Genomic DNA, 25,608 nt, shown 5'->3' on the forward strand with positions numbered 1-25,608 from the left:
TCCTTCCAGTGCCCCTCTACTTCCTCTGAACTGGAGGGGGGCTGTGAGATCACACTGTCACCCCAACCCCCCAGGCCAGTTAGACTGAGCTGGCTGCGGAGGCCTGTAGCCCAGCAGCGCCTGCGCTTGCCATGGCGATGACACCCTGAGATTCAGGAAGCTCTTGCTGGGGAGGTTGGACCCAGTCCTCAGTTCCCGGTAGAGGGTGAGCCAGGACACATGGGCCAAGAAGATGCGGGGAATTCCTGCCTGGACATCTGTCTCAGACTCGACCTTGGGATTTCCCCCCAGTTGCGCACACTCTGAGGTCACATGGCCCTGTGTCTAAATCCCAGCGCGGCCCCTCCCCAGCTGTGCAGCCTTTGGCAATGACTTTGCCTCTCTGGGCCTCATTTCCTCATCTGTAAATTAGGGAGACCAACTCCTAACTCACAGTATTGTTGCAAAGATTCAGAAACACAGGACGTGGTGATTGCTAGTATTACTATTAACTACTAGAGAATATGGGAATGGCAACCCACTCCAGTATTCTTGCCTGGAGAATCCCATGGACGGAGAAACCTGGTGGGCTACAGTCCATGGGGTCGCAAAGAGTTGGACACGACTGAGCGACTTAACTAACTAGAGAATATGGGTTTCCTGGGTGGCGCTAGTAGTAAAGAACCCGCCTTACCCAGTGTAGGAGATGCCGGAGACAAGGATTCGAGACCTGGATTGGGAAGATCCCCTGGAGGAGAGCATGGCAACCTGGAGAATCCCATGGAGAGGGGAGCCTGGCAGGCTACAGTCAATAGAGTCTTAAAGAGATGGACACGAGTAAAGCGACTTAGCATACATGCACGCACTAGAGAATATGCCTGCTGCTGCTAAGTCGCTTCAGTCATGTCCGACTCTGTGCAATCCCATAGACGGCAGCCCACCAGGCTCCCCCGTCCCTGGGATTCTCCAGGCAAGGACACGAGTGGGTTGCCATCGCCTTCTCCAGAGAATGTGTATAGAGAAAGTAAAATCTAGTGAAGAGGTTATGAATATAAAGTCTGCCATTGTCACCAGCTTGCTATGAGTGCTCAGTATGTGTTAGCTTAAGGAATGTCTGAAGCCGCCCCAGGCTGAGGGCTGGGCACACAAAGATAAGTTAGACCCTGACTCAGCCTCAAGGAGATCTGATCTCGATATGCAAATAGTCCTACAAGACAGCAAAGACAGCAGAGTGTGTTCTGGGAAACCCAGTGGTTTTGGGGGCCCAAGGAGAGGGATTGGACTTAACACAGGACATCAAGGAAGGCTTCCCGAAGGAAGCTGCAGGAAGACAGGGAGGTGGGGCCAGCTGCATGCACAGGAGGTAGGGGGCAAGTTCCAGGCAGAGAAGCAGCGTGGATACAAGCCTGAAGGGGGCTGTCTGCCCAGAGAACGTGGGTGGCACCTGCCTTACTTAGGCAGTGTGGTACTGTGGTTAGGGATGTGTGTTCTGGAGCTGGACTGCTGGGCTTAAATCCTGGCTTTGCCGCTTCACAGCTGTGAGATCTCAGACACTCTTTTAATTCCTCTGAGCCTCGGTTTGCATCTCTGGGCTGAGGATGACGGCAGCAAGGGTTCCTCCCTAGTACGCCGTGAGGGTCGGACAGGCTAGGATGTGTCAAGTGATTAGAGCGATGCCCGCCAGCCGCTGCTTTGGTTGCTGTTGTTGTTTCTTAGCCCTGGTGGTTTAGGCCTAGCTGTGGTCCCGCTCCCAGCCCCTGCAGGCATCGTGGACTCCCTCTCTGCAGGGTAGCATCTGCCCGCAGCTGGCCCTGCCTCTCCCTCCCTTCTCCCCTCCCCCAGCCCCCACGGCTGCTGCCATGGGAACCACCCAGGAAAAGCCTGGCGCTTCGAGCAACGCTGTGGGGGCTCCAGGGGAAGGTGGAGAGGGGTGCTGGGGAAAACAGGGGTGCCGGGGGCTGGAGTCAGGTCCTCCTCCCGTGTCCATGCAGACTCCTGTCTCAGGATGCCGGACCGCACTGCTGGCCTCTGCTCCCTGGCAGGAATTCACATCCGCATGTCTCCAGGCGGAGCTGGCTTCCCCTTGAAATTAGGCAGCAGGGGGATGTGGTGGGGAAGACTGCCGGTCAGTCGTTCACACCTTAGCAAGAACAAGCCCCTGGGACAGCTGCAGGCCTCAGGGAGGTGGTGGCTGGAGGTGGGGCTGCAGGAGGGATCCAAGGGGCTGTGATGCAGAATTGTGGGGTTACTCATTCCTCAAGCAGCCCGGAAGCCCCAGGCACTTGTCAGTGCCTGCTGGACGTGAGGTGCTCAGGACACCCAGAGCCTCCCCTCGAGGAGCCCCCCGCCCCACATGTGGGGAGGGAAGGCCTTCCAGTCAGAGGGCTTGCATGCATGTGTGTGTGTGAGTGAAAGTCAGCACCCTCCACCTGGGGCCCAGCCCGGGGAGGGGGCTGGAGGACTCGGAGGGGAGCAGCCCCCATCTCACTGCAAAGGCCGAGGCTGAGCACAGGTGAATCAAGTGGGAAAGATCCAGAGTCTGGAAGCCAAGACCAGGAGGAGCTCCACTCCATCTCCTCCAGAAACAGAGACACACCCATGTCCTCCCAGGCTGCACAGCAAAGCCAGGCCGAGAAGAGGCCGGAGCCGGGCCTCCAGGCTCCAGGCTTCAGACAGCATCTAGGGGGCCCTGCCGTGGGGACCCAGGACATCCAGGGAGCCTGTCTGCTGGGAGCTGGGGCGGGTCTCTCCCCGTGGAATGTGGGGCAGCGGGGCTGGATGCCGGCTCTGCCTCCTGGGAGCGCCTCCTCTCTGCCACTGCCTGTGCATGCCCACCTGCACAGATGCCCGCAGCAGGCAGCAGATGGAGGAGGCATTGAGTGATTAATAAGTAGGTCCCTTTAAACAGTCGCTCTCCCGAGCGAGCACTGTTTGGAGCTCAGCTACCCCAGCTGCCATGGCGAGGCCAGGAAGCAGCCTCCCTGACCATCTGGGCACTCAGGGGAGACTCAGACCCTGGCCTGGGCGGGAGGATACACACGACCCAGCTAGCATGGCCCCGGGTGGCGGGAGAGGGTTTGAAGGGCCCTCAGGCCAGAGAGAAGCCTTTCCCAGCCGGGGTAGGTGGGGCAGTGTATCCGGGAGGCTTCCTGGGGGAGGCAGTCTCCAAGAGGCGGTGGTAGGAGTCAGGCAGGAGAGGAAGTAAGGGACTGGGGGCATTGGAAGGGTTGGCCAGGCTGAAGGTATAGCCCCTGGGAAGGCCCGGTGTGCCTGCAAGTTCCTCGAAGGTGGAGACGCCTTGGCAGGAAGCCTGCGCCCCTTCACAAAGAAGCATCTATGGCTCAGAACCCCCATCGTCTCTGCTTCTGGAGGACAGACTAGACCTCAGCGTGGAAGTGCTGGGTGAAGAATAAGAGAACCGAGGTCAGGGGCCCTGAGACCCCTGGCTGTGCAGTCTGTGGTGCCTGGTGGGGAGGACTGTGTCGGGGAACGGCCGTGGGGCAGGCTGGAAAGGCATGTGGCTGGTGGAGCAGATGGACCGGTGTGTGCTGCATGGGGTCGGGGGAGGGTAGCTGAGCCCACGCCCTGAGTCCTGGGCTTCTGAGGGGCGGGAGCAGGGGGTGTGATGGAGCAGGCTGGGGCGGAGCTGGCCCCAGGTGGGGAGGCCGGCTGCATTCCACGCAGAACTTCCAGGTACCCGGTGGCCCCAGGTGGACTCTGCGAGGCAGGAACTTGGGTCTGTGCGTCCTAAGACAATGAACTTCCTGCATTTGCTCTGGGCTCAGAAGGATGGGGAAGAGCTGGAGGGGGGAGGGAGGGGTTGGTGAGAGAGGAGGTGCTGAGAGCCTCCTAGGTGGTGGGAACAGCTTCAGCAAGGGCTAGGAGGGTGGGCAAGCGCGGGCCACCTGCGGGAGACAGGTGGCCGGTCTGAGCGTAGCCCCCACATGGGGGGAGGGAAGGAGGGTGAAAGTAAGGGCTCCCACACCATGTGAGCCCCAGATGTCCAGCTGAGAATTCCTTCCCCACCGGAGTTCCTACCCAAGGATGTGGAATCTTGGAGGGGGTGCTTGGGTGGGACAGGGTGCAGGGCAGTGGGATCCGGGAGGTGGCCAGCAGGGCAGGTGGGGGAGAGGTAGTCATGGGGGGTGGGCATGAGAAGAGGGAGCCAAGATTCCCTGTCCCCCCAGAGGGGCCCAACACCCTCTCTGAGACCCCAAAGCAGCTTCCGTACCACGTCTTCTAATGGACCCCGCTGCTTAACTGCAGCCCCCGCGGGGCAGGGGTCCCGGCGTCTCTCAGCCTCTCTCTGTTTGCCCGCAGCAACTACACAGCCTTGTTGGGAGTGTGGATCTACGGCTTCTTCGTGTTGATGCTGCTGGTCCTGGATCTTTTGTATTACTCGGCAATGAACTACGACATCTGCAAGGTTTACCTGGCGCGGTGGGGCATCCACGGACGGTGGATGAAACAGGACCCCCGGCGATGGGGGAACCCTGCCCGGGCCCCCCGGCCAGGGCAGCCGGCCCCGCAGCCCCAGCCTCCCCCGGGCCCCCTGCCGCAAGCCCCCCAGGCCGTGCACACGCTGCAGAGAGACAGCCACACCCCGCCGCTGATGACTTTCCAGAGCTCGTCCGCCTGGTGAGTGGCCGCCATCGCTTGTCTTTGATGAGCTTGGAAAATGCTGAATCGTTATTGCTGCTGGGTCTGGCTCATCGATTACTGGACTATTTCCTTATTTGCCAAGAAAAGTTTAAAGTGGCTCCTAATAATAACATATGCCTGTATGGAAAGGTTGAAATGGAGCTTAGGAACAAAGCTTGCAAGTTGGTTTTACTCAGATTCTAGTGTGAGAGCTGCTGGCACTGAGCGTGAAATGGAGTTGTGAGTTTCCTGGCTGCCAAGGCAAAAAGGGAAATTGGATGGCTTTCCAAGTTTTCAGTCTGGTCAGAGGATGCAAATTGATCTGCCAGGGGCTGAGGGAGAAGCTTTTTTTCCAGCATCAAGTTTGAAAATAAGCATATTACTGGGTTCCATCGTGCATGTATGTTGAGTCACAGAAAGGCATCTGAGGGTGATGCAGTCAGGCTGCTCAGTGATGGCTCAGGGGAAGGGAAGAAAGTCGGCAAGGGGGATGTGGGATATTGGTTAGCCTGATAGGGTGGCTACCCCAGCAGAGCCCCCATTATCCTGCCCCAGGAGCACATTCATGGTCACTGCAATTCTCATATCTATTTGTCTCCAGTCTGGTGGGGGATGGGGGATACCCTAACCTGGGGGTCCCTGGGCAGTGCAGGGCTGGAGGGAAAGGGGAGGGGGTCTGTGTGTTTTGGAGCAGGACCCCATTGTGCGGATGACCAGCACCAAGCACAGGCACCAGCCCCTGGAGGAGCCAAGCTGAGCAGAGGTGCTCAAGTTCGGAGTCAGGTGTGGGGTTCAGGTGCTCTGCAGGGGCGGGGCTGCAGCCATGGACACACAGGACATGGGGTACGTCATCCCAGGACATAATAGCACCAAGTCAGCCTGCAAGATCCGGTGCAGAAACCTCCAACACGGTGACCCCTGCCGAGTCCATGCGCTTGACAGGCAGCCCGGCCCCAGCTCTGCCAGTTACCAGCTCCGTAACTTTGGGCAAGCCCCGTCACCCTCCTCACCTGCCCGTCCTTGTGAAGGAGCGGAGTGTAAGGACCTGCACTGCCCATCCCCACCTCCCGCCGCCCCAGGGGTGTGCTGCTGCTGCTGCTAAGTAGCTTCAGGCGTGTCTGACCCTGTGCGACCCCATAGACGGCAGCCCACCAGGCTCCCCCATCCCTGGGAGTCTCCAGGCAAGAACCCTGGAGTGGGTTGCCATTTCCTTCTCCAATGCATGAAAGTGAAAAGTGAAAGTGAAGTCGCTCAGTCGTGTCCGACTCTTAGCGACCCCATAGACTGGAGCCCACCAGGCTCCTCCGTCCATGGGATTTTCCAGGCAAGAGTACTGGAGTGGGGTGCCATTGCCTTCTCCGAGGGGTGTCCCGAGGATCAAACAAAATGGCTGGCGCATAGTAGGTGCTCAGTGAACCGTTGCTGCTTCTTTGTTGGAGACGCAGCCCAGCTAGTTCATGATCATTTAAGTAGCTAACAGATTGTGACCTTTTCAATAATGGATGACTTAAATAATTAATAAGATACACTTAAATCAGCTTGTGCTTATTGATCGAGTAATTGCCCCATCTGTCACACAGCAGACAAAGAGGCAGGCGTGCTCAGCTCAGTTGGACAAATGTGGACTGGGTGAGTCCTCTGGGCAGGGTACTCGAGCCGGGCTCCCGGTAATGTGGAGGTGATGGGTGAGAAGGGGCTGCTCTTCACTTTGAGGAGCGGGGAGGGGACGCACAAGCCCACCCAAAGCTACAGACCATGAAACCGCTGTTGGCTCAGCCCCAAAGGTGGGGTTTCCTGAAATGTGGGTCTCTCACTGAAGACACACCTGGGGTGTTTGTCAAAATAAATTCCTGGGTCTCAGCCAGAGCCTCCTGATCAGAGATCTCTGGAGGTGATGCCTGTAGGCATGACAGTTTGAGAACCACTGCAAAATGTCGTTCCCAGGAGCTGAGTGTTCTGAGAGCTGAGAATCTACCGTGTAGATGAAGGTAGTTCTGCCTCATCCCTCCATCCCTCCCCGTGTACTTGACAAGACCACGATGTGAGCCCATCTTTCTGGGGAGGTGCCGTTCTGCCTGCAGGCAGCCCGCTCCAGTATTCTTACCTGGAGAGTCCCGGGGACAGAGGACCCTGGCGGGCTACAGTCCACAGGGTCGCAGAGTTGGGCACAACTGAAGCACCTTAGCACGCACGCACGCTCCTCAGAACCCGGATGGCTTCCCTGCACCATAAGGGACCGCGTTGGTCCACTTCTGAGTTGCTGCGTCTGGTCCTAACAGTTCTCAGTCTCTCCCTTGCTGTTAACCCTTGCCTGTCTCCAAGGTCTCCCCCTTTCCACACCACGTGCCTCCTGTGTGCCAGGCGCTGTGCTGTGCTATCCAGATAAGGTTCGAGGCAAGTGGCTGTGGACAGGAAAGAGCATGCAAGCTTTGGGGGGTGGTCCGTGATGTTCGAGTTCGTGGCAACTATATGAAAGGCTGAGGTCACGGCCCACAGGGTCTGCTGTCTGCAGGGGGAGACGTTTCATTTTGGAACTCAGGGCCGCTGCATGCCCTCCTGGGTCGCATAGGCAGACTCAGAACGGAGTTTCCATCACTACGTGAGCCTTCCTTCAAGAGCAAGCTTCAGGAACATGCAAGGACCTAACGGGGGTGGGGGTCCCCGGAGTGCTGCCGGCCTCCCGTTCTGCCCTCCACTCCCTGCGTGACTTTGGGCCGGGGCCTCTGGCTTGGGCTTCTGGTTTGCCAGCTGAGGGGAGAAGGGATGGAGCAGACCTTCGTGTTGCTGGGCCTCCTTGATTCAAGGAGTGAGCACCCTTGGCTCCAGCAATGTCTACTGAGTGCTTGCTGTGTTCTGGGCACTGTCTGTATCCTTTCGTCCTTTCCAGGATCCCTTGGGCTAAATGCCCATGGCACGGGCACCAGCCCCAAGGTCCCCAGTCAGCAGGGTCAGCACGTGATGGGGGTGGCGGGCAGGTGAGCAGTCTGGCTCCAGCCCCTGCCCTCCTGCCACTGGACGGCGGCTCCCCACCCTCTGGGCTGCCAGGAATCCCTGCCCCCTCCCGGTGTGGACCTGTCTGCCTTTCGGTTTGGCTAAAGTTCCCCAAACAGTCCCTGCCCCTCCCTGACTCTGTGCAGGAGCTGGGGACGCAGACACAAGCAGGGCAAACGAAGTCAAAGTTGAGAGCAACCATCCCGGGATGGAGGTTGCCATCCCATACAGGAGGGCACAGGCAGGCTGTGGGGCTGAGCTGGCCGAGGTCAAACAAGCCTCTCTTTGTGGGCAGCGGTGGCGGGGGGCAGGCAGGGGGAGGGCTGTGGCGTGCTCACGGGTGCTGTCAAACCAGGGGTCGGGGGTGGCTGGAGAGTCAGGGCTGGGTTGCTGCCATCAGTGTTTCTCCTGGAACAAGAGCTCGAGTCTGTGCCGCTTTACTCCGAATTGTCACCTGCATCTTCCAAACACCCACGTTCCAGCCGTTGTGAGTGCTTCCCCGGGGCATCGCTGAGACGCGTCTCCTCGAGCACGGAGCCCATCAGCTGCTCCCTAAGCCTGTCTCGTTCTCTCTCTTTCGACTTTCACCTCAAGAACTCTTCGTGGCCTCTCTCTCTCCCCCCTTCCCCCATCCCAGTCCTGTGCTACATGGATGACCCCAGCTGCTCCAGCTCCTGGAGGCGCCTCCATTCCTGGCCCACAGCCCAGCTTCTCCCCACACGGGGAGGAGGACCAGGGGTTTTTCTCTTAGAACAGGGGCCGGGGAGGAAGGGGGTCTTGCTTGGTTCCCGGAGTCTCCATCACGAGATGCCTCCCTCTTCTGGGGGCCTCACACACCCGTTCTGGCCCTTATTTGGGGACAGAGGACTCTGGAGTCAAGTTCCAGGTCTGGACAACTCCAAGGGAGATTGAGGCAGGAGGCTTGTCACAGGCACCCCAGAGGGGAGGCCCTAGGGGGGCTGCTGCTTCCCGGTCCAGCGGCTGGGAGGAGGGCTGGGCCTGGACACCCAGCAGTGGACTGAGTTGACCCTTAGCACTCCAGCGGAGTCCTGTGTGGGGCAGGGCTCAGTGAACACTCAGAAACCCATGGAGGAGGCCATGGGCACTGCCCCCTCCAGACAGTCAGCAGGGCTGGACTCCGTGTCAGGTGGTCAGGGCACAGAGACACAGATGGAAACAAGGTCAGAGACAGGAGAGAGAAGGAAGTGGCCACTGCTGAGTGCTGACCGCGTCCCAGACACCCATCACGGGCTCCATCAGTGGGGTTGGCACATGTCGATCGTAAAGCCATCATCCTTCGTCAGTGGATTATGTTAGTGTCATCATCGCTGTTGGCGTTGCTGGAAGCAGCTCATGTCTCGGGGCAGGAGTCGGATGGCACCACATGTGGGCTCTGCGGCCTCAGGCAGGCCCTGCCACTGGCCAGTGCCTCGGTGTCCCCGTGTAAATACCAGGCAGGGGTCGTAACCACCCTGAGAAGTAAACGGGCCGATCCTGGTACAGGACTCGGCCTGGTGCCTGACCCCCAGGTGTCGGCGGTTCTTGAGGTCATTTCACATTTGGGTAAATAAACACGGTTTAGGTCCTGCCTTGCCAGGATTGACGGGGAGGCAGAAGCAGTCTCCACCCCGAAAGGGCCAGCCACACGCCACTTGTCCTGTAGGGGTGCTGAGCCCCGGTTTCGGATACGGAAGCTGGGAGGTGGGGGCTAGAAGGAGTTCGTTGACCTGCCCAGGCCAGCCAGGAAAGGGGAGACTGAGCAGGGCCCCAGCCCAGAGCCAGTGGCCTCTCTGCTGGGGGCTCGCAGAGCCTCGAGAGGGGTGGCCTCTTCCATGGGAGGGGGCAGGAGCCTCTTCATCAGAAAGTCCTCCAGCAGCGTGTGGGCTGAAGTGGCCCCAGGCTGCTCCTTAAAAAGCAGTTTCAGAGGCCGAGCCCGCATCTCTGAGCATCACGTGCCTGAGTCCCGGCGGACGCACGCTGCCTCCATCTCCTTCACTGGAAATGCCGTATCCTCACCACCTGTTTCACCTCTCAGAATGGCCTTGGGGCGACCAGGGCCACCCCTCATCACTGTTGTCCAGAGCAGGGACCCTACAGCCCCTGAGTTATGGAGCTTTTGGTCTGGATCGGGATTGGGGACAATCAGGTGATCAAGGGCAGCTGCCTTCGGTTCATTTCAGGAGGAAGCCAGCTTTCCCTTCGTTTACATGATAACAGCCTCAGACTGCAGCATTTCCTACTGAGATCCACTGCAGGCTCAGTCTGTCCTGGCTCATTTCCTTCTGAAAAGTGGTGACACGGCGCCCCCGATATTTGCTCATCACGTCCCCCTGGAGAAGGAAACGGCAAACCACTCCATCGTCCTTGCCTGGAGAATCCCACGGACAGAGGGGCCTGGTGGGCTGCAGTCCACGGGGTCGCAAAGAGTCAGGCACGACTGGGTGGCTCACGCTTCTCCCTTGTGCACTTGGCATGCTGGTTTTCTTCCGCGTGTAGGGATGTTTCACCTTGATGCCCCTCACACGCCAGCTGGCTCACCGGCCGCGGGAGGACAGTTCTGGGCTCTGCGTCTCCCCCCACCCGGTCAGCTTTTTGCCCCAGCTCAGGGTCGAGCTCCTGGTGAGTCTCGTCTCTGTCACTGTGCCACGGTTCCCGGGGTTAGACCCTGCACCCACTGCAGGCATGTCTGGTGTTCAGGGGGCACAGTAGGTGCTCAGCAAGTGCTGTTTGGTTGACATGGCAGCTGCAGAGCTGGAGCTACGCACCCCTGCCGTGTCATCCAGCCCTCAGGCTGTGTGGCTCTTTGCCAGTGCCAGCCCCCCCAGGGGTGTGGGGGCCCTAAAGGAGAAAGAGGAGGGGACCTGGGGTGTTGCGGGAACCGCCCTGGCTTCTTGCTGCAGCTGTGGGGAGAGGGGACCCAAGACATGGTGTTATGCCCCCTGCTGCTGTATCGTCGTATTCACGTGAGTCGTTGTCCCTGGGGATCACGGTCAGACGCTCCTGGCTTTGAATCCCAGCTTGACTCCTCTGGACCTGTCTGAGCCTCGTTTTCCTCATCTGTAAAATGGGGACAATCACAGCCTAACTTCACAGTGAGGTCTTGGGACTTGTTGACGTTCTGGTTGCCTTCTAGGATTCCCGCCCCCCGCCCCTTGGTCCCTGCCTGGTCCCCTCTGGTTCATCCCACCTCCCCATCAGCCCCAGATAAGGGGCTTCAGCTCCTATTCTGGTCCCCAAGACTCTTCCCAGCCTACCTCAGTCTCTCTGAAGCCTCAGGCTCTGCCCTCTTCCCTCTAAGACACAAGTGAGCAAGTCGAGCACTGGAAACCTTGGTGACAATTGCTGTTTAGACCCACCCCTATCGTTATTTCCCTGCTAACAGCCCCCCTGAGAACTGAGCTGTGCAGCTTTTTCCTCCCCTTTCACAGATGAGAAAACACAGGCCCAGAGAGGCTAAGTGACCTGCCTGCAGCCATGCTAGTAAGTCCACGGACCTCAGCCAGGGTCTCTCTAGTCCAAAGTCTCCCGGAACAAAGTCCAATCCCGAGCCCACCGCCGCAGCCCCTGTCGCTCTCAGAGCCTCTTCTGTCTCCCGCTCCCTCACCTAGAACCCACCCAGCTCATTGCAGAACTCATCCGTGCCTCCCCTGTGGGGTCCCTGGAGTTCACCCGACTCCGGAGCCTCCCCCAACACCAGGCAGAGCACAGCCATCGCTTTCTTCCCGGCTCTGCGACCACAGTCTGTGGTGTGTGGTTTCGGCAGGGAAACCAGCCAACGGCAAGAAATTCCAGAAAATTAGGAAACAAAGGGAGAGGACGAGATATCCTCTTTCCTTGGCGCCACATCAGACACCGAGGAGGCCTCCGTGACTGGGATTCCGAAGGCAGTGGATTCAGAGTCGGCCTGGGGTTTCAGTGCTCGGGGCTTCCGGCTGGGCCAGGACACCGCGGCCCTGTCCCCTCGCATCCCATCCTTCCTGGCTGGGCCCTGCCTTCCCCCACCCGGGCTGGTTGACACGGGAAGCCACCCTCTGCCAGCTCTCCCAGTTTGCATCTTGTTCGCATGGCTTTGGTGGAAGCCCGGGAGAGTGTTTGCTCATCAGCGTGACTCGACGACTTGGGGGAATACATGAGGGATGGGGGTGGTGGTGACGGAAAGTCCAGCCCGGAGGCCTCACTTGCTGTGTATCCTCAGATGCATTGCTGGCCCTCTCTGAGTCTCCGTACCTGCTCTGGACAACGGTGATGAGAGGTGAAGGCGGGTACATGGACGGGCCCAGCCCAGGGCTCAGCGCACAGTAGGACCGCAGGGAGCACGGACGCTATTCCTAGGGAGCACCCCGTCTCCCCTCAGCAGCTGGCCTGTCCCTCCTTACCCCGGGGAGGGCAGAGAGCCTGACTTCTCCTTGGGGAAAATCAACGTGGGGGCCAAGAGGGAACACTTGGGTTCGGCGCTGGGGACTGAACATGAGGTGGGGAGCGCAGGGGCAGATGGCACTGCTCCAGCACCCCGTGTCCGGCCCCAGCCCCGCTAGGACAGAAGAGTGAGTGAGGGTTTTGTCTGCCTGACTCCGTGCCTCACTCTTAGCTCTCAAATACTTATTTGATGAATCCTCGTCTTAAGGGCCGGAGAAGGCAATGGCACCCCACTCCAGTACTCTTGCCTGGAAAATCCCATGGATGGAGGAGCCTGGTGGGCTGCAGTCCATGGGGTCGCTAAGAGTCCGACATGATTGAGCGACTTCACTTTCACTTTTTACTTTCATGCATTGGAGAAGGAAATGGCAACCCACTCCAGTGTTCTTGCGTGGAGAATCCCAGGGACGGGGGAGCCTAGTGGGCTGCCATCTATGGGGTCACACAGAGTCGGATACGACTGAAGCAACTTAGCAGCAGCAGCAGCATCTTAAGGGCAAGAAAACCAAGGCACAGAGAGGTTAGGTAATAGGTCCAAGGTCACCTTGCTGGTCACCCGAAGCCTCAGCGTTTGAACCCAGGCCATCTGCTCCAGCCCAGGCTGTCAGGGCTGGGTCTCCAGCCTGGTCCCTTTGTCGAGGGAGCTGGATGGGAGGAGCAGCTGGAGTCAGGAGACAGAGCTTGAGGGCCTCCACATCCCCCTGAAGCCTTGGGCAGGAACTGGCTCCTTGAGGCAGAGTCCAGCCAGGGCAGGACCAAGGGCAGGGGAAGGGACTGGGAGAAAGAGGGGGTGTGTGGCATCCGATTCTGGTCCAGCGAGGGGCAGGGATGGGAGCTGACCTCCTGCACTCCTGTCCTGGGTCAGGCACCTGAACACACAGTGAAACTGACTCAAGTGCAGACCGTGGCGATGAGGGATCAGATCTGACTGGAGGGAGCCCAGAGGAGACACCTGCCCATCCCGGGCATCAGGGAGAGCTTCCTGGAGGAGGTGATGGCTAGAATGGTCTCTAAGGATGAGTAGGAGTTGGGCAAACATTAAAAAATACAGCAGGGAGGGTATTCTAGTAGGAAAAACAGAATGTCCACAGGCCGCAGTGTGGGGTGACGCCCACAGAGCCTGCAAAGGAAGCAGCTGTCCGGGCACACAGTGCATCTCAGAGTTCTTCTCTCTGTTAGAATAATCAGAGCATCAGGTTCTTTTTCTGGTGCAACCCCCTTCACTGACAATATTCCACAAGAGGCCAGAAATGCCCCCGAGAGAGTCTTCTGGGGTTCAGAGCCTTCTCCTTCTGCTCTTTCCCTGTGCAGAGAGCCACAAATCCTGACGGAGACCCCCAACCCAGCCCTTGAAAGAAATAGCTGGGTGCTTGAAGACCCCCGAGCCCCCGGGGTCCAGAAGCGAGGAGCAGGTCACCTCCAAAGAGACCTGGGGCTCTGCTGGGGGTTTTTCCACTCGTACCAACGAGTAAACTGTGATATTGGGGCAAAAGGGAAGCGGGTGGATGAAGTGGTTTGGAGGGAAAGCCACGGGCAGCCCAGAGTTCAAATCCCACGGCTGCCCTCCTGAATCCCGTGACCAGGACGGTTCTCGCCCCCTCCCTACCTGCCCCCCGCCTCAAGCCTCAGGGTCCTTGGGAGAGGGTGATGAGAGGCCTGGGGAGGTGGGGCTGCGGGGAGCCAGAGCCCAGGGCCCTTCTTTCTGGTCTTGGCTATCACTTCCCTGTTTAAGCCATTTCCTCTGCCTCAGCCCTCCACCAAGTAGCCATGACAGTTTCCTTTCTTTTCGTGCCAAATTTCCCATCGTAAAATCGCCCCTGCTCAATGGAGAGCAGGCGAGGAGTAGGCCAAAGGGGCTCCCCACCTAACGCGGCCCCGTCTCCCCTCGGGCCCTCGCTGGTCACCAGCGCCTGCTTCACGTTTATGGTTGCTGCCTTCGCACATAAGACTGTGTGTCTCGGGTTTTTAGTTCAGCTTTATGTCACGGAGGGCTGCCTGCATTACTGAGAAGTTTTCATAAGCGTTGCTTTAATAGCTGTGTTCATCGTGCCTTGAGAGGCGATGGTCCATGTCTCCATGACCCGCCTTCGTCTTGGGCCACCTGGGGGCTTCTAACCTCCCACCCAGTGATGCTTCTCTTCCTCTCTCAGAGCATCACTCTGCTTGTGCCCTGGATCCCTCGGCCTCCAGGAAAACCCCTCCTCATCCCTGCCCAGACACGGGTCCCCTGGTGATAGAGTGCTCACCCCTCCGAAGCCAGCTGCCTGCTGGTTCTTTATAGGCAGGAAGCAGCGTGATGAGGGGCAGACCTGGAGGCTTAACAGATCTGGATTCAAATCTTGCTCCCCCATTTCCTGATGGCTGGAAGACCTCCAACAGGTGACTTAGCCAAAGTGCCCTCACCTAGAAAGCAGGTGCTGAAATCAGCCTCACTAGGGTGCTGGCTAAACGAGACATACGAAGAGCCTGATGTATAGAAATGGCTGTACACATGTTTTCCAGCTCTCCCCGCATCTCATCGGGGTGTGGCGGGCTTTCCAGGATATTGAAGATGGCAGTCAGCTGTCCCCAAGGTTCACAGCCTTCTTGGCCGAGTACCAGAGAGCAATCAACACGAGAAGGAGTTTCAGTGAATGAGTAGGAGTTTTCTGGAAGTAGAGAAAGGGCAGAGAGAGCAGCTTGGCAGTGCGTCAGATGAGGGAGAAGGCTGAGGAAAAGCGGGGAGCCCCAGGGAGCCCCAGGTCCTGGGCACCACCTCTTGTGGCTCCCAGGCCCTCCTTGGCTGCGCCTGAGTGCACTGCTCCATCCTCGTCTCCCCAGCCTTGGACGCTGGAGGGCTCTTTGACCCTCTTCTCCCCACCTTCACCACCCCGGGAACCCCACCCGGTCCATGTTTCCGGTCTTGTTGAGCTGCCCCGGACCCCTGCCTGGCTCCATCTCCACCCCCATCTCCTGTCTCCCCTGACTCCAGACTCACTCGGATGTTCAGTAGACACGGTGGACAAGCGCATCCAGGGACCCCTGCCCCCTCCCGCTGTCTGCTTGGGACAGAATCTCGGAGCCAGCTGGAGTGCACCCTCCTCTCCCACTTCACATGCCCTGTCGTCAACCATATGCCCACATGAGCCCAGAACCCTCCCTCCACACCCTTCTCCCCAGACCAGCCATCCCAGTCTGTCTTCTCCCCTCCTAAACCTCTCTGCTTCTCTCCTCTGCCTCCCACCCGCCCCGAAGCCCAGCAGCAGCAGGGAGATCTTCAAACATGACTCAACAGCCACCGACACCTCTCTCACAAGGGGCTGAATCCAGCAGCCTCTCACTGGGCACACAGCTTGACCTGAGACCCCCTCCCCAGTCCCTCTGCCCTCCTCTCTCCCAGTTGCCCCAGCCACACTGGCCTTCCTGGTTCCTGAGCTGGCCAAGCCCACCCCCACCCCAGAGCCTTTTCACCTGCCGCTCCCTCTGCCTGAAACGCTCTCCTCCCAGACACCTGTGGGGCTCGCTCCCTTCCTTCCACCAGACACCTGCTCGGATGTCACCTGCTCCAAAAGGCCTTCCTGGACCAAGGTTTATAAATAGCAACAGTGCCCCCTCCTCCACCCCCCACCCTCCTCTCCTCCCCCTTTTACTCTTTTGGTTTCTATGTGGAGCTCACCACCTCTGTTGAGTTTGATTTCTTGTCTGCTGTCTCCTTTGCTGTCAGGAATCCTGAGGGAGATGGGATTGGTCTGTCCTGTGCCCGGCCGTGCCCCCAGCACCCAGAAGTAGGTGCTCAATAACCAAGTGACTGCATTTTTATCTGCCTGGAGCTGGGCATACAGTAGGCACTTGGTAAATGTCAGACCAATGAGTGAATGGCGTCATCATTGTTGACAACAGAAGTTCCTGTCTATTGAGGAACCAGTGAGCTAAGCAACTTCAGCGGACCGTGCCAGTTCATGTCCCTAGCTTGGCCACCCCAGGCTCCATGCACAGACGAGGAAACTGAGGCTCAGAGAGAGTTAGCAGTTTCCCCAGAGCTGCACAGTGCCTGAGCCGGCATTCATGCCCAGGTCTAGCTGACTCAAAGTCCACTGCTCGTGCATGAGCAGTGGGCTTCCCTGGACTGGGAAGCGGGGTCTCACCAGTACCTCTCCCACTGTGGGAGTGACGCCCCGAGATGGCACTCATGAAGTGCCCAGCCCCGTACTGAACCCGATGATGCATTCCCTGTGCAAGTCAGGCCTTACCCATCCCTGGGGCAGGACCTCGAGCGTTCCCCCAAAGGGTATGAGATCTGGGGCTCCAGGCACTGGCCCACCAAGCCCTCTCTGGCCTGGACGCAGTATCGATTGGAAACCATACAGGTTCTGCACCAGCTCCGTCAAGGCTGCCACACGTACGTGGTTGGGTTACATGGTTGATTTGGCTTGGTTTGGTTTTGGGGTCTTCCTCCTTGCCCTTGCACCATTTGTGAGGGTCTCTTTCAGCCCTCAGAATCTTTCTGGAGACCCAAAGAGGGGCTAGAGCAGCCAGGAGCCCCACGCCTCCACCTGGCTGCTCGCCACCTGCCTCCTTCCTCTAGGCATCCTGCCCCATCCAAGGAGGTCCCGGCTACACAGCAGCCAAGCAGTGCAGGCTGGTTATAGAAAACGTTGCCTCGAGAATCTCACGGCCTCAGCCAGCAAGCTTGCAGAGAGCCCAGCTGCATGGTCTTGGAGTCAGAGCTGGGTTCAGTCTGTGCCTCCACTTGCTAGTGGGGGAACTCAGGCAAATTAGCTCACTTCTCTGAGCCTCAGCTCTCCCATCTGTAGGATGGGCCCAGTAGACTGACCCTGCTGGCTGACTGTGAGGAATACAACAGGGCCTGGCCTGTGATGGGAGCCTCCATAAATGCTCATTGTAATTATTGGTGTGTTATCAGTACAAGAATGAAAGTGGAGAAGAAAAGCCACAGAATCACTGCCCCCCGACCCTGCCACACACACACATACACGGGTGTTTTGCATTTTCTGCTTTCTCGTGCGTGTGCTTTTACACGCTTCCAAGAGTGATGTACAGGAGGCCCCCTTATCCAAAGTTCCCTTTACCCAGTTTCAGTTGCCTGCAGTCAACCTTGTTTGAAAATATTAACTGGAAAATTCCAGAAATGAACAATTCACAAGTTTTAAATTGCTCACCATTCTGAGAGACATGATCAAATCTCACGCCGTCCCGCCCAGGATGTGAAACGTCCCTTCATGGTGGGGTGCTCCACCATCCGTCTCTCGGGCCTCTCGGTCATTGCAGGGCTCGCGTTCAAGCGACCCTCACGTGCTGGATAATGGGCTCTCGGGGCAAGAACGGTGATGCTGGCGGGTTGGCTGTGCCAAAGGGAAGCCATAAGTGGTTCCTCTTAGTGAAAGGATGGAAGTTCTCAATAAGGAAAGAAAACACAGTTAAGATCTTGCTAAGCTCTATGATAAGAATGAATCTTCTACCCGGGAAATTGTGAAAAAGGAAAAAAGAACCTGTGCACTGCAAAAGTAACAGCCGCAGGGCCTCCTCAGTGCTTACTGTAGACGAAAAGGCGTTAAATCTGTATGATGAGGTACTTAGAGAGAGACCACACTCACATAACTTTTATTACAGTGTATTGTTATAATTGTTCTATTTTAATATTAGTTGTTGTTGTTAACCGTAAATTGTGCCTAGTTTATAAATTAAACTTTATCATAGGCACATATGGATACAAGAAAACATGGTCTACGTAGGGTTTGGTTCTCTCTGTGGTTTTAAGTACCCACGGAGGTCTTGGGATGTATCCCCTCCATGGTTATGGGGGGACGACTGTACTCACAGTTCTGCATTCTGATTTTATTCACCTAACATTAAATTAGCTGTTACCCTGTGGTTTTGACTTAATTTTTCTAAATATCATCGTAGCAGCTTCTCAGTGGTCCAGATTCCATATGCTGGCACTAAATCAGCCATTTCACCCCAGCAAGGCATTTACACAACTTAACTATATATATATATATATATATATATATATGTGTGTGTGTGTGTGTGTGTGTGTGTGTATATATATATATTTTTTTTTACTATGATGAAAACATTGCAAAGGGGAGGAACCAAGTTAGGAATGGCAACAAACACTTTTACATGTTTATGGTTTTCCCTTTTTTGAAGTATGTCCTCTGCATGGATTCCAGGCCAGTGGATTGTTGAGTGCAGGCGTGTGACAGGTTTATGGCTCTTTGTGTTAGCATCAGCCTCATTCCTAAACGGACTGTCCCCACCCGCAGCTTCTGAGGATGTAGCCCCTTCTCCAGCCTGAGGTTTGCTTTTTTTTAAATTATTTTATTAATGGGGTCAAACACCTTGCCTTTCATCTGTTAAGTAATTGTATTTCCTCTCCTGTGGCGTCTGTATGTGCTAAGTCACTTCAGTCGTGTCCAACTCTGAGACCCTGTGGACTGTAGCCTGCCAGCCTCTGCTGTCCATAGGATTTTCCAGGCCAGAATACTGGAGTGGGTTGCCATGCCCTTCTCCAGGGGAACTTCTTACATGTCTCTTACATCTCATGCATTGCAGGCGGGTTCTTTACCACTAGCGTCACCTGGGAAGCCTCCTCTCCTGTGGGGGTGCCCACATATTTCACCATGACCCCCAAATAGGAAATAATTGAAGCCATTTCCATCAGCACGTGTTTCCTAAACTTCAGCTCCTGGGTGTTCCTCTTGCCTGTGTACCTCTCTCCCTTGTACTATTTACTTACTACATTTTTTATTGATCTTAAATCAAGCCATTTTTTAAAAAAGAAAACCCAGACTTGCTCTAAGCACTCATATCTTTGATTTCAGGGTTACTTTTTTCCCAGGAAACTCTCCTATGCGATGGGTGGGAGTGTAAATTGGAGCAGCCACTCTGGAATACAGTGTATAGGTTCCTTAAAAAAGTAAAAATAGAACTATCACACAATCCAGCAATTCTGCTCCTGGGCATGTAGCCGGAAAAGACTAAAACTCTAATCTAGGAGGATACACGCACCCCAGTGTTCATAGCAGCAGTATTTGCAATAGTCAGACATGGAGACAACCTGTGCTGCCACCAAATGATGGATAAAGAAAATGTGGCGCATCTGTACATGTGGTGGTACCTAGCCATAAAAGAGGATGAAATAGTGCCATCTGCAGCAACATGGACGGACCTAGAGATGGGTCTTATGGTACTAAGTGAAGTATCAGACAAAGACAAATGTCACATGATATTCCTTCTCTGGGAGCTCAGTTGGTAAAGAATCCGCCTGCAATGCAGGAGACCCCAGCTTGATTCCTGGGTCGGAAAGATCCTCTGGAGAAGGGATAGGCTACCCACTCCAGTATTCTTGGGCTTCCTTTATGGCTCAGCTGGTAAAGAATCCGCCTGCAATGCGGGAGACCTGGGTTCAATCCCTGGGTTGGGAAGATCCCCTGGAGAAGGGAAAGGCTCCCCACTCCAGTATTCTGGCCTGGAGAATTCCATGGACTCTAAAGTCTTTGGGGTTGAGAAGAGTCGCACATGACTGAGTGACTTGCACTTTCATCACTTATATATGGAATCTAAAATGTGATACAATGAACTTATTTACAAAACAGAAGCAGACTCACAGACTCAGAAAACAAACTTACAGTTACCAAAAGGCAAGGGTTCGGGGAGGGGTAAATTAGAAGTTGAGATTAGCAGATACACACTAGTATATATAAAACAAACAATAAGGTCCTACCACAGAGCGCAGGGAACTATATTCAATATCCTGTAATAAACCATAATGGAAAAGAATATGAAAGACATTATATATGTTTATATACATATAACTGAAACACTTTGCTGTACACCAGAAGCTAACACAACTTAACTAACAGTAAATCAATACAACATTACTAACAGTAAATCAACTATACTTCAATTTTTTTAAAAAGTTACATTTTTCCTAGTACATATAAAACAAACCCATAAACATACCCAAGAGTTGGGGGGGGCCACCTCAACAGAAAGTGAAAGTGAAAGTCGCTCAGTCGTGTCCAACTCTTTGCGACCCCATGGACTATACAGTCCATGGAATTCTCCAGGCCAGAATACTGGAGTGGGGAGCCTTTCCCTTCTCCAGGGGATCTTCCCAACCCAGCGATTGAACCCAGGTCTCCCACATTGCAGGTGGATTCTTTACCAGCTGAGCCACCAGGGAAGCTCAGTAGAACTGGCAGTTAAATCTTGAGACATTTTCGGAGCCTGTTGTAAAACACAGCCACTATAAAAATTCAACGATAGACACTTCCAATTCAGTAGATCCTATTAAACGCAAAGGTGACAGATATTCAAAACTCTTCACTTCCTGATTGTTTTGCTGTGTCTGCTCCTCGCTGTGCTCTTGAGGTCTGCTTATCTGTGTGGTGGAAACGGGCAGGATGGTGACTTCGCCGCTCACCCCTTCGGGGCTCCGCACTCAGCAACATCATGTTGGCAGTGTTTATGTTTGCGCCATAGAAATGGGCAGTAAATGCTACAAACCAGGCTGCTTTTCCCCTGCAGGACTGGTCGCTAAATGTTTACCAGCTCACCGCTGTGCGGTACGGCTCATGCTGGCACCTCCCAGGGTCTGCCTGCCCCAGTGGTCTGCTTACTGTGGAGAAGCAGACGTTTTCTTAGGTGAAGGCAGGGTCCTGGCGCTCCCGGGGACATCCCAGCAGCAGTAGCCAGGATGAGAAACAAGGTGATTCTGGGGGAGGTTCATCCACCCTCCCAGATTCTGGTCCTTCAGGTGCACGGAATAAGGGGGTGGGTGGGCCTGACCAGGAGACAGAGCCTGGTCGGGCCTCTGGCCACACATCTGGCTCTCAGCCCCCGAGAAGACCTCTCGGCATCCCTTTGCAAACCCTCTGGTTCCATCTGCCCTTCCTTCTCTGAAAGAGCCGGCAGCAGGCACCGTGAACTCCCAGATTTATTCAACCAGCGCTTTATCCAAGGTCGGCACTAGGTCGTGGCCGGTGCTGAGTGCTGGGGATAGAAAGATGAAACGGGTTTAGTCCTGCCTGCAGGGAACACTGGCCGGTGTTGGGCCGGAAATCGATCCTGCCCCTCCGCTAGCTTTGCCTGGAAGATCAAGGTATTCAGCCTCGGGGTGAATATACCTTGGGGAGGGTTTGGGGAAAAAAATCCCTGAAAGTGCACTTCCAGAGTGAACTAGACCCACTCTTTCTGGGCCCAGGATGCAGCTCAGCGAGGTGCATGAGTGAGGGCTTTGGGTCCAGCCAACAAGATCCGTGGGGCCTGTGACCTTGGGTAAATCACTCACTCCTCCAAGCCTGCTTGCTTGTCGGTGAAAACAGTGGCACCAAGAGGACAGAGGGGGTGCCTGTTAGGAGCCTGACACAGAGCCGGTGCTTAGCCCTGTGGTGCCCCCATGCCCAGGGCCCCGCTGCCAGGCGGGTGTGGGTGCCGTGTACATGCATAGCGTATAGTGTGTGGGGGTATGTGTGCATGCAGAGTGCAGGGGTGTGGTTTGGGCGTGGTGTGCATATGTGTGTAGATGTGTGTGTAGTGTGCACACTCATCTCTGCCCCCTCTGCCCCCTCCTGCCGCCTCGGTCCTGACCCAAGAGCCATGGGCAAGGGGCATGGAGGAGGGGCCAGGGCAGCTAGGGGTGAAGGAAGAAAGAAACAAGGCAGGTCGGCACCCAGCCTGCGGGAGCACAGTGGTGTGAATGGCGCCAGGGCCCGGGGCCAGGAGCCACGGACAGCCTAGGATAAGGTGCAAAGGCTCCCAGGAGGCACCTTCACCTCCCAGGGATTTACAAAAGAGTGAACCAAACCCTGAGCCCCGGGCCACACTATGGACACGGAATGAATCAGACCCCTGTCTCAGACCCCATGAGACCCTCACCCAAGCCTGGCCTCTGTGGCTTCCCTTCCCAGCTCCCCATGGGCTCCTACTTAACCCTCAAAACCTTACTCAGGTCGCTCTCCTCCAGCCCCTGGAGGACCTCTGTCCCTGCTCCCATCACAGGCAGGACCACGTGGTCTGTTGTCTCCTCTGTGCCCACTAGACTGGGCAAGAGCAAGGACAGTCTGAGTCCTGCTGGGGATCCCAGGGCCCGGAGCAGAGCCCTGGGCTGGGAGTCAGGGTGGCTGACGAGCCCTGAGTGGCTTGTTCCCCCAGCACACTGCTGACTGCTGTTTAACCTTGGGCAGCCCCTTCCCTCCCCGAGCCTTACTGTCCTCACCGTGTCAGTCGAGGGAAGGGACAGAATGCTTCCGTGGTGCCTTTCAATTTAAAACCTCCCCGACCTTCTACCTGGCTAACAGAGACGCGGACAGGGACAAGAACAGATGTGGAAAGCGCTTTGAAAAATTCATAGCAGGAAGCCCAGGGAGAGAGGCTTTCCTTTTGTGGGGTGGGAGGAGAGGGGAGCTGCGGACAGAGCTGCGGATGAAAAGGACCGCTTCCGGAGCTCTTTGTGGCATTTAATGTGGAATGCAGAGCGCCCTGGAAAGCAACGGCATCAAATATTTACTAAAGCAGCATTAAAAATTCACCTTTAGGATGCAGAGGTTTAAAGACCCTGAGCTTCCTGCAAAATGCTACAAGGCAGGAGGGCGAAATGATGGGCAAGAGGGTGTGTGTAGGGTGTGAGCAATGATGTCCCCGGAACCAGGCACTGCTCCCCACGGACCCCTCCTCTACTCCCCCTGCCAAAGCGGCCTCCAGCCCTGTGTCTGCAGAGGCATGCGGGCAGCCCTCCTCGGCCATAAGCCTTTCTGAGGCACCCGTGACCTGCGGGATAAGAACAGGCCCTCGGCTCAGCCTCCATGGCTCTCCGTGATCCGGCTTCTGCTTCTCTGGGCAGCTGAGTCCCGTAGGATGAAAGGAGTGAGCTGCTGAGGTTGGAGGAGATTGAGGTGGGATCAGGGGATGTTCCAGGCACTGGGAGTGGCCTGTGCAAAGGCACTGAGGCAGACAGATGCAGTGTATTCATGCATCAGAAGCAAAATCAGGGTGCTGGAGTCTGCAGAGAGAAGGGGAGCACAGGAGGGGAGGGGTGGGAGACACACGGGGGTCTGAGGTGCAGGGTCATGGTGAGGAGGAGGCTCCTGATGCAGGGGTGGAGGGAGCCCTCCAGGAGAGGGTCAGGGCCTTTTCAGAAGCTCCCCCTGGCAGTGAGTCCAGCAGAGACCAGCACTGGCTCACAAGCTGGGCTGTGGCCAGAGCAGAGGAGGTGGGGGCAGACAGCCCACAGGACTGGCTGTGGATTGGGGAGGCGGTGGTGGGGAAATGAGGGGCTCCAAAGACCGTGTCCCAGACTCTGGCCTGAGCCACTGGGGCGATGCTGGTGGGATTTCCTGAGATGGGGACCCAGGGGCAGGCCTGAGTTCGGGGATAAGCCATCTGGAGTCTGAGGTGCCTGTGAGCATGGACGGGGTGATGCTGCAGACAAGTCAGGGAGGAGCTTGGGGTGGGGGGCAGGGTGGGGAATGTGGGCTGAATCCCAGCTTGGATTTGGCCAAGGGGCCTGTCACGGAATCGCGCTGTGGAGGGGCGGGAGGTGACCTGGGGCGAGGATGGAGTGTGGGGCGAGGGACCAGGGACGCCAGCCAGGAAGTGTGGGGGGAGCAGTCCCGAGGCAGAAGGGACGCAGGAGGCCTGGAGGGGCGTGATCCTGCAGGAGCAGGGTCGGGCCGAAGGGCTGCGGGGACCCAGCCTCAAATGCCAGGACCTAAGACCCCGCCCTCTGCCCACTGCTCCTAAGATGCCCCGTGCCTGATGCAGAGATACAGTCAGCGGGCTCCTCCGAACACGCCATGACCACCCCCATCCGCCAGGCCTCTTATGATTCCAGGATGACAGCAGGCTTCTCTCCCTTTGGGGAAGGAAGTGAGGTTTCACGTTAGATACTTAAAAATGAAGCATTGCCTTAGAAGACCCCAAATCATTCTAATTTGTCCACAAACAAGACCCAAGTTTGATGGTCTCTCGTTTTTCTGGGAGACTCGGTAACCCAGAGCTGCCCATCTTCACTGTCTAGAGGACCAACAAGATGTCTTGCTAAAGGCAAAATAAAAATGCCCTAGAGGGTCTCTAAACCCCCTTTTGAAATACTTTTTCTCCCCACTTAAGACAGCCATGCACTGAGCGCTCACTCTGTGCGAGGCGCTTTAACACTCTGCCTCCTGTGACCTTGGCAAAGTCCTCACTTGGCAGAAAAGTAAACGGAAGCTCCCGGAGGCGGGTGACTGCTGGCTGGTGGTAGGAGTGAACACGGACACTCGCCAAGGGTCTGCAGGGACCCCCAGGGCCTGCGGCCTGCCTTGCTCCTGACAGCTCTCGCTGGAAGCAGGGAAGGATGAAAGGAAGCCCTAACCCAGAGAAGCCTGATCGCTCTGGGGGTCGTGGAGCCTGGCTGTGTCTGCAGGACTGGAGGGAGGCCAAGCTGGCAGCAGGGGAGCAGGCCAGAAGCGGGTTGTGGGGTCAGCAGAGGAGGAACCTCTTTCCAGGCAGCCTTCCTTCACAGCAGAGCTGCTCTGCTTACTAGGTAGTGAGCTCCCCATCATTGGGGTGTGCAAGCTGAGACCAGAAATTCATTTCCGGAGGCTGTTCACTCTTTCCCAATTAAAGTACATGAAGTGCCCATCTTAACAGTACAGTTTGGTGAACTTCAGTCTGAGATGGTGAACGTTCTAACATGCAGAAGGCTTCCTCCCGACCCCTGAGTACCACTTCTCTGACACTCAGCCCCTAAGTCATTTTGCCCCATTGTAGGCTCTCCCTGGGCTGGAACTGGATGGTGTGGACCCTAGGGTCAGCACCTCTCACACAACACTTTTTTCGATGAAATGAATTCCGCCATGACGTTGCTCATATCAAGAATCTGTTCTTCTTCACTGCCGTATAGTACTCCACTATCTGGGCATATCATACTGCTTATCCCTTCACCTGTTGAGGGCATTTGGGTTGTTTCCACCTTGGGGTGATTATCCATAAGGCCACTCTGAACACCCATGGCCACACGCTCCGGTGAACAGGTAGACACAGTTCTCTTGGGTGCTTAGGAGTGTCTGATGGCTGCTGTAAACAGTGACCATACACTCGGTGGCTTAGAACAGCACAAATGTACCCTCCTGTAGTTCTGACGGGCAGAGGTTCCCAAGGAGCCTTATGAATTCCTGATGTCCAGGTGTTCGTAGAGCTTGTCCCTTGGAGGCTCCAGGCAGAATCTGTTCCCAGGGGCAGCCTCTGTCCACAGCTCATAGACCCTTCCTCCGGTGGCATCACTGTGACCTCTGCTTCCATCCGCACATCTCCTCTGACTCTGACCCTCCTGCACCCGCCTTCTTCAAGGACCCTCGGGATGACCCTGGGCCTCTTGGGTAACCAGTCTCCCCATCACACAGCCACATCCCCGGCTTCTGGGGATTAGGACAGGGACCTCTTTGGGGGCCTGAGCTGTGCCCACCCAGGGGGACATGCAGCGTCATGGGACAAGGGGTATGTTCAGCCTCAGCACGTGTGGTCGGTCAGTTTCCCTAAGCGGCTGAACCTCTTTGCCCTCCCCGGGTCGTGGGTGAGAGTTCCTTCTCCCCCAGC

At 56.4% G+C, this 25,608-nt stretch overlaps 1 protein-coding gene across 2 annotated transcripts in view; it reads left to right on the top strand.

The window, feature by feature from the left end:
- The window catches only part of SHISAL1 (shisa like 1), an 81,020-nt gene that overhangs the window by 39,025 nt on the left and 16,387 nt on the right, over positions 1 to 25,608 (top strand). For both annotated transcript variants that reach the window (XM_070371466.1, XM_070371465.1), the window contains exon 4: positions 4,300 to 4,617. In XM_070371466.1, the coding sequence (XP_070227567.1) occupies positions 4,300 to 4,617 (318 nt within the window). The remainder of the gene's footprint in view (positions 1 to 4,299; positions 4,618 to 25,608) is intronic.

This window comes from Bos mutus, chromosome 5 (genome assembly GCF_027580195.1).
Source record: "Bos mutus isolate GX-2022 chromosome 5, NWIPB_WYAK_1.1, whole genome shotgun sequence".
NCBI classification, from domain to species: Eukaryota; Metazoa; Chordata; class Mammalia; order Artiodactyla; family Bovidae; genus Bos; species Bos mutus.